Below are 13,537 nucleotides of genomic sequence, written 5' to 3'. Positions count from 1 at the left end.
TCACTGCCATCCAACTGGCCTGTAATATTTCAGTGCAGTGTTCTAGGTCAATAGTTAGTAAATCAGCCCATCTTCTCAAGTGTGTAATGTTTTTCCTGGCAGGTGAAATAGAATCTCTTATAAGGGCATATATCCAAGATAAGGATCTCTGTTCTCTAGGATAAGCTAAAATATCTTCAAAGATCTTATGTACTTTTAATTTTCCATTCTTGCTTAGGATGCTGGAGAAAAGACTGTCTACTTGAGTGAAGTAGAATTCATGAGAAGATAAACTAGGATATTTAGTGATCACTTCATTAAAAGACATGAGAGACAGATCTTTTCGAAGAGCATCACCTATATTAATTAGACCTACGCTAGACCAGTGGGAAAAGGCCGAATGTAGTAGTCCTGGTATAAACCCTGGGTTATTTAATAATGGAAACCTAGGAGAGATGTGTCCCTCCAAGCCTAGTTTCTTCCTTATTTCCCTCCAACATATGATTGTACTGATGATAATATTCTGTTTAACATATTGTGGGAGTTTACTTAATTTAGTATGTAAAATACCTTGGAAAGAAAAGGGAGCTATCAAGACTTTCTCTAAAGTCGTGTTAGTAACATAAGAAGTATCTCCCATCCAGTCTCGTACATGCCTAAAAATAGATGCCAGGTTGTATAAACGAATATCTGGAATATTTAAGCCTAGACGAAAGATAGGGGCCTTCAACTTTAATAAAGCGATTCATGGTTTCCTGGAGTTCCACAGGAATTTTACAAAAGCGCTTTCCATGCGTTTAATATCTTTATGTTTTATAAGAATGGGCAGAGTTTGAATAGGATATAGTAATCTGGCGAAACTCATCATCTTTATCAGATGAAACCTTCCTGCAAGATATTTCGGTAACTGTTCCCAATTTTTTAGTTCTTTTAAAATTTTTGTGATGACTGGAGAGAAATTAAGGCCATATACTTGTGATATATCTCTAGGGATCTTAATGCCCAGATATACAATATAAGATGAAGCCTGCTTAAAGCGAGTATTTAATAGAGGGCTTACTTTATAATTTCCATTAAGAAATAATAATTCACTCTTGTGATAGTTAATAGACAGACCCGACACTTTACCGAAGCTGTTTATAAGATCAATGACCTGCGCCAGATCCCTATTAGGATTGGCCATATAAAGTAATACGTCATCCGCAAACAAGGAGGAATATACAATCTGTGGGCCCATCTGAATTCCCTCGAAAATGCTCGATATGGCAAGGGCACGAGACAGGGGTTCTAAGGCATAATTAAATAATAAGGGGGAGAGTGGGCAGCCCTGTCTCGTGCCCCTCCCCAGGTAAATGGAGGAGCTCAGAGATCCTGGGATGGCAACCTTGGCAGTAGGGCTGGTGTACATCAACCTAATATAGGTGAGAAAATTACCTTGGAATCCATAGGATTCAAGAACTGTAAATAGCCATGACCATTCGATACTATCGAAGGCCTTCTCGGCATCTAAGGCCAAGAAGGCCTCCGATGGACAGGTGCCATTCTATTAGAACAATTGCAACACATCCACTAGCAAAAATAAATTTAAGCTGTCAGATTTGTCCATTGCAGTTATGGACCAGAAAAAAAAAACTGGACACAAAACAGGCTTTCAACATATCCATTGATCTTCTGCTGTCCACTCCAGGAAATGATCTGGCCGCGTACCCACCATGAACCCAAGCCTTAAGGAGGAATGTCGGGCTCCTGAAAAATGACAAATATGCATTCCCAGTGTTCTTCTAATGAGGTTCATTTTAAAAGGTTAATAAAAAGAAAGCTGGCTGACGTTATTACCTACTATCAAATAGCATGGCACATTCACACGACATCATTCCAGCTCCACTGCACTATAATTGTAGTAACGGTTGATGCTGCCTCCTATAACTGGCCTTTGGGCATAGGCCTAAATTTCCCAGGATCCACAGTGGGAACTGTTGGCTGCTAATACCTTCATGGTAGCACTGAATCCCAACTGCTTGATGTCAGTTTGTAGTGCTCTCGGCTATCATGTAGCAAAAAAAAGAATTGTGGCCATATTCCAGCAACTTCTGCAGGAAATCATAGATTCACGAGATAACAGAAGAACAAAGCTATAACAATCTCCATCTATTCTAGCATAAAACCTGCCTTTCATGCATTTTGTTTGGAGATCAGCTTTAAAGAGGAACTTTACCCCAGGATTGAACTTCATTCCAATCAGTAGCCGATGCCCCCTTTCCTATGTGATAGCTTCACCTTTCCTTGAATACATCAGCAGGGACATCTATATGGCTGATATTGTGCTGAAGCTCCTCCCATAGTGTGATGTCAGAGCCATGACCCTGACAGTTTCCTACCTCTTTGCATTGTAAAGAATTATTTTTCCTTCACTACTATCTTTGGGCAGCACGGTGGCATAGTGGGCAGCACTAGGTCCTCTGTTTATATCCACAACCAGGGCACTATCCCCACAGAGTTTGTATGTTCTCCCCATATCTACGTAGGCTTCCTCCAGGCAATCTGGTTTCCTCCTGCATCCCCAAAACATACAGATAATTGTTCCCCCCCCCCCCCCCAATTGGCTCTAGACTACAATACATACAACTACACAATACATACAAAGACATATAACTATGGTAGGGATTAGATTGTGAGCTCCTGAGACATTTAAAGGACTTCCGAGGTGAAAATAAGCTGATGAAAAAAACAATTGTATCTATCCTCCTCCTCCTAAAAACGACTTTTTAAGATATCCCACAGTTTCATTTAATATTTAAATCTAGTTTTTAAGTTTTTACTGTTTCATTCTCTCTGCTCAATGAAACCTGCATTGAAGTATGCCGGAGCTCTAATCTATTAATTATTATCCCTTTCTATCTCGTTCCTGCTCTTAGAAGCCATTTACTGACAGGAAAGTGTTTTATGGCTGTAATTCCTTATCAATGAAGGTTATGCTATAGTCTGACCCAGTCCCGACCCGTACAGAAACTGTCACTTGCATACCTGATGTTTAACTCTTTTCAGGCAGTCAATGAAAAAAAGGAACACAGCATAGTTATTTGTGTGCTTGGAACTGTACATACACATGTCTATCTCATCATGTCACATGTCACCTCAGTTGTCCTTTAAGTGACAAGACAATGGACTTGATTCACAAAGCCGTGATAACTTATCACAGCTATGAAAAAGTGCTTTGCGCATGTTTTAGCGCAAAAAAACTAAATGACTAAATAACAATAATAATAATAATAATACCTTTTAGTAAAGTTCCTCTTTAAAGTAAGTCACTTTAGCAACTATATGTTTATAGGAAGGAAAATACGTCTGTCACGATGATCCCAGCATGGGCAGAAGAACGTCTAAAGAGCATGAAGCCTTGCTATGCGCTCGCTGCACACAGAACAGTAAACCTCTCAACGAAAGCTCATTTAAGCGCAATTGTGCGCGTCTCCAGCGCCGGGCCAAGTTTCAACTATAAAACCGACTCAAAAAAACGTAACCCAAAAATTGCCTTCTAATCTGCAGTAAACCTAAATTAGACGTAATTTGTTCTATAAACTCCAAATTGTTTTCTATGGCCTCCAAACGATGGGTTGACGCATGCCAATTCGGGGTTACGGCTGCATTATTAATTTATTATCCTAATTTGATTTTCAAATAAAAAGGCAAGAAGAGGGATGGCAATGAGGTATGGCTGTATACTGTGCCCTGTGAAAAGAAATATAAAGCTGGTACAGCATGCCTCATTTGCGGATAGAGCTGCTCCATGGCTCAGGAATGCAGGTGTACAACGCCAACCGTACTAAGCTCTGAAAATTACACTCATAAAAACATCACACACAAAAAAATGCCTACAGTATAAAAGAAGGGGCAAGCTTGGAAATGAGGAGTGAAAATAGGAAATGGCTTTGCCTCAGGGGTTGATATAACTGTAATTTTAATATTATTGGATTTCATCCTGTGTAAAAATATTTCTGCAGGTACTTTGAGGAGCGAACGCATAGCAGATTTCATATTTGAGTATTTTGGTTGCAACAAAGAGGCTATTCATGCTGACACTGGTTGAGGACAGAGCAAGACCCCAAGAGACATCTTGCGGCTAGGCAATGCTGTCCTGGTGAGTATGTGCTGCCATTGCTGTACACCTGTCATGTCGGAATAGCTCTCTACCTGACAAGTCCAGCTTTGTATGGTCTTTGTACTTATCACAAATATGTCTGTTATTAGCAGAAGAGAGTCCGAGTGGAAACACAACTGGCAATAAGAACAGAGAGGCTCTGACTTTTCCTTGGTCTTTGAGAGTTGTTCCAGAAACCGTAACCAAGAATTGAACTTCATCCCAATCAGTAGCTGATACCCCCTTTCCCATGAGAAATCTTTTCCTTTTCACAAACAGATTATCAGGGTGCTCTGTATGGCTGATATTGTGGTGAAAGCCCTCCCACAGTGTGATGTCAGGACCATGGTTCTGACATCCCACTGTGGGAGCCTTGTTGCATTTTGGTAAAGAACACCTGTTTACAGCTGTTTCCAACCGCAAAAAAAGCAAGCAGCATCTCCTTTGACTGACATCACCTGCCAGCAGTAAAAATGTCGCCATGTGATAAATGTCAGAATGTAAATCAGGGAGAGGAAAGATTTGACAATGGGAAAAACACTGACTAAATCATTTATACATAATTATTGTAAAAATGAAGCACTTTTTTATTACATTATTTTCACCGGAGTTCATCCTTAAAAGACCACTAGAGCGAAAAAAGTAAGCAGTTAAAACCTGATAGAACCAACTTGTTTTGTACTAGTCCACCTCCTCACGGGGGATTCTCAGGGTTTTCTTTGTTTTCATAAGCATTTCCTGAACGGCGGCTGCTAAGTCTAACTGCCAAAATAGTGTGCAAGTGAGTAGGGAGGCTGGCTGGTATATTACTATTGTGGCAGTTAAACTGCCATTCAGGAAATGTTTTAACATACGAAGAAAACCATGAGAATCCCCCATGAGGAGATGGACTAGTCCAAAACCTGTCAGTTCTGTCAGATTTTAACTGCTTACTTTTTTGTTGGAGAGATCCTCTAAGAAAAAAAACTGCAGAAAGGCTAGCTGTTTGTGAAATGATGGATTTGGAAATACAGAAAACAAAAAGATGCAAAAAAACAAAAAAATGCAGCAAATCAAAGTATGTACTGATTCACTTCACAATAGTTTTTTATGCACCATCAACGACATCTTATCAAATACTCTATTTTAGGTTCCTGACTGAGCTGCAGCAGCTTCATGGGCTGCTCTTTCCGCACCTCCTGCGCCAAGGCATCACCCTCCGTTCTCCTGTAATTGCCTAAGTTCTTCACTTCCTAGTCGGCGCAGTCGGCCATACTACGTTGCACATGTGCAGTATGTCCTCTTGGGTGCCTTGCGATCGCGCTTATGTAATATGGCATCTCTGGGGAGCGTGGTCGTAAGGCCCCCAAGCAGACATACTGCGCCCATTTTGATGACATCACTGTGGCGCATCAAATGGCCTTGCAGCAGTCTTATGCAAAGTGAAGCAGAAGAGCTAAAGTCTATCAAACAGCATAGGGCACAGACAGGAGTACCATGCATGTGAGTATGGCCTTGATTCACTAAGCTGCGCTGCTTTAGCAAAAATGAGCAGCATGAGCTAAAAATCCTGTGCGCACACTACGCGCTGTAGTGCTGCGTAGTGTGCGCTGCTAACTTACACCCGCTACTTTCTAATTACCGGTTGCTCCGTTAATTCCATCCTAAGCCCCATCAGGTCCAGTGTCTTTGTAGGACGTGATCCTCGAACTTTGACTGGCCCAATAGGCTGCCTGTCAAGTTCATGCGCACAAGATTTTTAACTCCCGCTGCTTAATTAAAGCTGCAATGCTAAAGCAGCGCAGCTTAGTGAATCAAAGCCTATGTCCCGTTCTTCCCCCACATGCTGTATTTTTTGCCTGAAGATTTGCTTTAAAGGCTACTCAAGAACAGTAGAAACCAAAACTGGAGAAAAAGTGTACTTCTTGTAGGGACAAAACAGTTTCAGTGGTTACCACTAGTATGTCAAAATGGCTCACACTTACCTTTTGATGTCCAGGGAATGCTCCTAGCTTTATGATCGCATCCACAAAGCCTTCTTCATCCAGTGACACCACTTCACCATTACCAACATCCTTCCATTTGGGAGAAGTCATGTCATGAACCAACCTGACAGCCACCGATTTGTGCACCGTGTTAGTATTGGCCCAGTAGATGCCAATCTGAAAAGCCTCCTGAAATACAAAATGTCCATTAGCAAATGCTGAACTGAGGCATTAGTCTTCCCAAAGCTCCATCCATGGCACTGTACAATAGACAACATATAGTGTATATAAATACATACAGATAAGTTAATTGGCTTCCTCTGAAATTGGCAAACACAAAAAATAAAGATAATGGGATATAGACCTAATCATATTGCACATGTGTATGCTCGTCTCACCTTAACAAATATCGGAAAACCTCAAAACATAATCTAAGGGAGCTCAAAGCAATGTAAACAAACTACTTATCAATTGATCAGTACAAAAGCCCTTCAAAACCGCATATAAAATCCCACCCATAAAACCAACTATAGATATATAGGGGCAAAATGCGTGCAAGTCCCTGAATGGAGTGAATTCCTTGTTGCAGGAAACTAATTTTGCATGCATTAAATTATCTTCGGGCTCATCCTTCACAGATCATAAACTTGTGGCATCCAGTCAAAGAAGCAACACAAGTTGCCTCAGGCAGAAAAAAAAGTCTACAACCGGCCCTGGCAGAATATGTCGCAATATTAATACAAAATAAATAAACACAGAAAATACATAATTGAATAGGTCAGCTATTAAATTGCATAGAGGTGAAATATTTATACCCACATCAACTAGTAAAACTAGAACATGCTAGTAGAGAGAGCACTTCCCTTTCGAGCTTACATTCTAATGGGTAAAGGTACAAAAGTGGTGGGTGGTGGGTACATTGTATACAAGGTAATAGTGTGGCGGTCAGTGACTGATTAGAGTGTCTAGTTAAGAACAAGGATCTTCTACCAAAACTGTTGTAGTTGAATAGATATTACTTCATCACACTACAAAATCTGTAAGTGAATATATTATGAACACATGAAAAAATACTGTCAGTGTTAAATCAGGGCAGGTGGTGTTGTGTCCATACTTGTTATGGTCATTTGTCATGTGGGTCTCTATGAGGAGTAGGATGGGGTATATGTTTGTATGAACATTGGGGTGGTTTATCCAAAGTATTTCTAGAGGGCAACACAGGCCTAGATTTCCTCCCTATCATTCGCCAATAGCTTTATCACTACTTTTCACTACCAAATGATCTATATATTGTTATTTTCACCACCAATTAGGCATTCTTTGGGTGGTACACCTTTGCTAAGAATTATTTTATTCTAAATGCATTTTAATGGGAATAATAAGAACAAAATTGAAAAAAAAATCATTATTTCTGGGACATTATAGTTTTAAAATAATACAAGCTACTGTAACTAAAACCCACATATTTTATTTGCCCATTTGTCCCAGTTATTACACTGTTTAAATTATAGCAGTAGGAGAACAGAGGCGCCAGCAGGATAAAAGTGGATAAAAACTTTAAAATTTGCTTGGAGGAAGTGGTGGACTTACCTCCATAAAGCAGACACGAAAGACTGTCTTTATAATAGTAATCACATTTATTATATGGTACCCCAAAAGTGCAACGCGTTTCGCAGGCCGAGCCCGCTTTATCAGGCAATAAAGTGGGGACAAAACAGAATTCCAGCAGTAGCAGGTGTAGCGCCTCAGTCTGCCAGACTGTTTAAATTATATCCCTATCACAACGTATATCGTATATCGACAATATTCTATTTGGAAATAAAGGTGCATTTTTTAGTTTTGTGTCCGTCACTAATAACAAGCCCTTATTTGCAAAAATAACAGTAATATACCCCGTGACATACGGTACATATTGAAAAAGTTGAGTCCCTAATATAACTATTTGTATATTTTTTTAAGTGTCTTTTTTATATGCAAATGTTTAATTTTGATAACTATGGGAAAGTGGGGGAGGTAAGGGGTTCATTTTAATGTAGATTTAGTTATAAATGTGAAATGTAATGTATTAGGGTGTAATTTACTATTTCGCCAATAGATGCCGCCCCCCCCCCCTCCCGGGTTAATTACTACGTGTACTTTTAACAGTACACAGAGGAAGTTATGTGTGTGGTTTCACTTTCATTTTATCAGTGACAATGGCTTCTCATTGATACTGGTGGTCATTGGTCATTGATCACAGGCAATTGAATTGGTTAATGGGAACTGTGTTCCCCTTCACTGTTCTGTGCACTAATGGGCGGTGATGAGAATGTGCACAGGAGCACAAGCAGCAATCGCGGCGGTAGACGCATATCTACCTCCCTGGGACTTCAGATGAAGTCCTGCGGGACGTCGATATACTGCATGCGGTGCAGCAAGTAGTTAACTCAGTAAAATGACATTTTGCTGTGGTACACTAAGGTATATAGCAAGTTCCACATGATTACGTGAAATCAATTTGATTAAATAATCATAATTACATACAGTCATAATTGTGAGATTGTACATGAAATTTTGCATAATATAAATTGACACATTACGACCATCACTAGGACAGAAGGAGGCACAAAGGGAGACAAGGGGGCAAAGGTGGTACAGAGGCACAAAGGGAGACAGGGGAACTAGAGGAGGCAGAGGTGGCACAGGGGAAGATGTTGAGGGAAAAGGGGGACCAAGGTAACTCAGCGGGGACACAAGTGGCACAGAGGGGGACACTGGAGGCACAGGAGAGTAAGGGCTGGTTCACACAGACGCTTGGCGGCGTTTACCACCAAGCGTTCGGGACTCGTCGGCTAAACGCTCCCATTCAAGTGAATGGGAGCGTTTAGCATCATGCAGTTACCAGCGATTACCGTCGATTGCGCAAACACGGCATTCCAATCCCAATTTACCGCGTCGTTTCAGGCGGCCCTAGAAGCCGTATCAGGCGTCCAGGGTCGCCTAGCCGCCAAGGCTTCAAGTCCCATTGCGTGGACAGAAAACGCTGATTGCGACAGGAAGTTGATGATCGCCGTACCGCCACCCCTCAAATGAGACGTCACAGGATGACGCGGCATCCGGCCGCCAAGCGTCCGTGTGAACCAGCCCTAAAAGGAGACACTGCAGGCACAGGGGGCACAGAGCAGATACAGGGGACAAAGATGGAACAGTGTCCCAACTTAAGAACAGATTCAGGTTAAGAACGAACCTACAGTCCCTATCTCGTTAGTTACCCAGGGACTTCCTGCAATGAACACTGCTTGTATAATGAACTATTGCTTTCTTGAAAAAAAGAAAAAAAAAAAAAACAGATTTAATTGCTGGATTGTGATGTCAAGACGTGATGAAAAACAGTAATGTGATTGACAAAAACAGAAAACAGACCTTTCCAAGGTGGTGTGTGAGGGGGGAACCTGCTTATGTTAAAGAACTGCTTGCAACGCTCTGAACACTGGAAACTCTCCATACACGCTTGTTATCGTAACCTTCCAAGGACGAGGGCTGGTATTTTCCATAGGCGCGAATAACCTTGTTTTACACCAGTCTTTTAAGACTGGCTTTGAAAGCTGTCAGTGTTATTTGTCCCACATAAGAGCCACACAGGCAGCTATTAATTGATGTGATACTCCAGATTAACCTCTAAGGCTCAAGAAGTGTCAGGTTGCCCCAAGGTCAATGACTAAGTAAAAGAAAAAAAAAAAATCCGTACACTGCAATAAAAACAAGTGTTTGATAGAAAAATAGAGTCACAGTGAGTTGAGGATATTACACTTCCTGAAATTGCACAATCTCATGCACAGTGCTGTGTGGAAAGCTTCACTTAACAGGAATTTGCATTAGATTATGCAGATCTGCTGCCAAAGGCAACTGCGCCAGATCAGAGAGTTCTCGGGCGAAGTGGGACATCCGCTCAGTGGTCACGTGACCTTTTTAAACCTTCATTTCACTGAAGCCCACAGGTCTGTGTAAGCAGGGTTCGCTTTCATCTCACCTTCATTATCTGATGTCATGCAAATAACTCGCAAGATAGCTGCTTACAGGACAACTAGCCTGGGAGGGATGCAGTGGCTACCATATTTATTTCCTTATAAACAATACCAGTTACCTGGCATCCTGCTGATCTTTCATGCATCAGTACTCAAAGAACTCAGTCCCAAACTGTTGCCTGTGGGATCAAGTCCCAATCCTTACCTAAGGAGGAGGCCTCTGGGTCCTTCAGGAGCTTCCCATACCCTCCCTTGGACCTCCGCCACTGCCTGGGACTCTCCTGCACATCGCTACCACACTCCTCTTCAAGCGCGAGCATGGCTGGGCCTGCACAGTAGCAAGGAGCCACCTGTGCACCAGCCGCTCTTAGTTACTCTGCAGGTAGAGTATGGCGACGCTCGAGCTTGAAGAGAAACGCGGTCCCAAGCTTGGAAACCAACAAGCTCTAGTCAGATATCTTTCTGGTGGTGGGGTGGGTTGTGATTGTGTTCGGCAACAGGGGACTGGAAGCCGCTGGGGGAAGCCTCTATAGCAGAGGTGCCAAACTCAATCACGTAAGGGGCCACATTTTTTATTAAGATTTAACATTTATTGAACATTCTCAAAATAAGTGGCGTAGCTATAGCAAAGGTGGAGGGCCTGTTCCTCCCCCTTTTGCAGAGCAGTGCAGTGGAGGAGTTTAATATTTACCCAGTCCAGTGCTGCTTCCTGACAGCCACATGCCATATTCTACTTACCTCAGGCTCCTGAGACATGTCACATGATTGGGAGAAGGAGGTATGAAAGCACAGGGAGAGTTTTACCAGTCAGCAGGGGGGTTGGGTTGTTTGGATCCCAGTAAGGGGTATCATGCTTTCGTTTGGGGGGTTTGCCATGGGCTATTGCTGCACACCAGCTAAAAAAAACAGGGTTTCAATCATAAACACTGTCAGCAGTGTGCTCCTTTGGACGGAAGGCAGTGAGCTGTCGTTCTTTTACTGCTTACGATGATGGGCATTTAAAGCTCTTGAGGGCTACATAAAGTAGTGCGACGGTTAATGCCACTACTCAGATGACTGATTATTGGTGATCTGCGGAATCAACCAAAAATACAGACGCTATACTCGATTATGTGTGATCCGCAGAATCACCAATAATACCAGTATAGCAAGAACGAGAGCAGAGCGTAAGTGTGTGTCTGGTGCCACCGTATCGCTAATGGTTTTACAGGACCTTACCACAGGAGTTAGTAAGGAACACTCAGGACACCAACAGAACAGACTAGACACAAGGCCCCCCAGTGGGGCTGGAAGGTACAGATAGATAACTACGGTTCTAACGGTCACCTGTGGAGCAGGTGATTCAGACCTTACTGCAGTCTAAGAGATACAAATAACACGGCTCTAATGGTCACTTGTGGAGCAGGTGATTCAGACCTTACTGCAGTCTTAGAGATACAAATAACACAGCTCTAATGGTCACCTGTGGAGAGTGTAAGTGTTAAGGTGCAAACAGTAATACCTTGAGGACCGCACCTGGAAGGCAGGTGCAAGAGCAGATAGGAATACTGCTCAGCAACAAGTTCCCTCCGTAGTCTGGACTCTCCACGGGGAGGAGTCAGACAGGGAGACGGAAGGACAGAACGTGAGTGACACCAGAGAGAGGGTGTCACTAACAGGTCTGGCGTTCTCTCACGATCGGTGTAACACAGAGAGGGTCTGATTACCGGTGAACTGCAGTATCACCGAGAATGCAGAATATACCGGACTATTGATGATCTGCAGTATCACCGATAATCAGATATATATACTAACCTCTGGACACCTGAGTAACAAGTGAGTGTTTAAGCAACAGTAACACTTTGAGTATACACAGAGGAAAGTTCCTTCCAAGGCCTAGACTCTCCCGGGGGAGGAGCTAGGCTGAAGGTAGGAAGGACAGAGCGTGAGTGACACCAAAGAGGGGGTGTCACTTACAGGTCTGTGAACTGCCTCTAACAGTAAGGACAGTTCTCGAGGTCGGACAAGCCAGGTCGTCAACACACGGACAGACAAAGCACAGACTCAGGAGACCGATACGGAATCTAATGAACAGGCAGGGTTTGGCAACGGTGTATCAGATTAGCAGGGTACAGAATCAGAAGGCAGATACAGAGTCCAGGAACGAGCAGAGTTTGGCAACAGGATATCAGAAATAGCAAGGTACAGAATCAGAGTTCACAAGAATAGTCAGGCAGGCAGAAAGTCATAACAGATAATACAGTATAATTTCCTAACGCTAAGGTGTGAGATCCGTGGCCATCAACACCTTTGGGAACTATGCTAGAACACAGATACAGACAATTAGTACTTTAACCACTTGAGGACTGCAGGGCTAAACCCCCCTAGTGACCAGGCAATTTTTAGCTAAATTGGCCACTGCAGCTTTAAAGCCAAGCTGCAGGGCTGCACAACTCAGCACACAAGTGATCCCCCCCCTTTTCTCCCCACCAACAGAGCTCTCTGTTGGTGGGGTCTGATCGCTCCCCTCATGTTTATTTTTTTTTAAATAAATATTGTTTTGTTTTTTTTCTTCAAAACCCCTGTTTCTTTAAGTTTATTCCCTCCCTCCCTCCCTCCCCACAGCCAGCCAATTATGGCGATCGGCTGTCATAGGCTTCTGCCTATGAGAGCCGATCACTCTCTTGTCCCCCATGGGGACAGCCGTGTCACACGGCTGTCCCCAGTGCAGTGCTGCTGCTCATCGCAGCGCTGCACCTAGTAAATAGACGGCGTGATCGCCGTCTAACAGTCTCCCGAGCGGCAATAGCTGCTCGGAGACAAAAGGCGGGGCGGAGCTCCGCCCACCGAGCATGAGATGCGCGCGCACCATGCGCGCAATCTCATGCAAAACAGAGCCCCAGGACTTTACGCCAATTGGCGTTAGGCGGTCCTGGGGCTGCCGCCGCGGCCACGCCTACTGGCGTGACGCGGGCGGCAGAAGGTTAAGCTATCAACAGAATATGGCTAAGTGTGGATCCCCGGCTCCAGCCGTTTCTAGCACACTTTGGGATCTGACTATGGTCTGAGTACTGACACACAAGTGTACACGACGACAGACAAAGACAGAGTAACAACTCCAGGTTTAAATACTGGCAGCAGATTCAAGCAGCCCCGCCCGAGGGGCTGAACCAACCTGCAAGGAAGATTGACAGGTGGAAGTCAGCTGACCACAAAGTCAGCTGATCTGTCTCCTCTGCCCATAAAGGTCCTTTAGCTCCATGTAAAGGTCCTTTTGCTCCATGCGCAGGCGTGTGGACCCAAGCTGCTGCAACAGAGATCCCTGTCCCAGCTGAGTCGGGAAGCGACACCCAGGATGGCTTGGCCAGAAAGGTGACATCAGGTGTGAAAGCAGCTGCGCTGCTTTCCACCACAGAGGTAATGTTTAAGATCGTTACAAGTAGTAAGGAAGGACGCATTCGGCCCGTGGACCT

At 43.4% G+C, this 13,537-nt stretch overlaps 1 protein-coding gene across 3 annotated transcripts in view; it reads right to left on the bottom strand.

Moving 5' to 3' along the window:
• Nucleotides 1–13,537, bottom strand: part of VPS13B (vacuolar protein sorting 13 homolog B) — a 1,202,086-nt gene that overhangs the window by 75,950 nt on the left and 1,112,599 nt on the right. For all 3 annotated transcript variants that reach the window (XM_068237718.1, XM_068237719.1, XM_068237717.1), the window contains exon 50: nt 6,082–6,270. In XM_068237718.1, the coding sequence (XP_068093819.1) occupies nt 6,082–6,270 (189 nt within the window). The remainder of the gene's footprint in view (nt 1–6,081; nt 6,271–13,537) is intronic.

The sequence above is a fragment of the Hyperolius riggenbachi genome, chromosome 5 (genome assembly GCF_040937935.1).
Source record: "Hyperolius riggenbachi isolate aHypRig1 chromosome 5, aHypRig1.pri, whole genome shotgun sequence".
NCBI classification, from domain to species: Eukaryota; Metazoa; Chordata; class Amphibia; order Anura; family Hyperoliidae; genus Hyperolius; species Hyperolius riggenbachi.
Note: the sequence above shows the minus strand (reverse complement) of the source record. Positions and strands in the feature narration are given on the sequence as shown.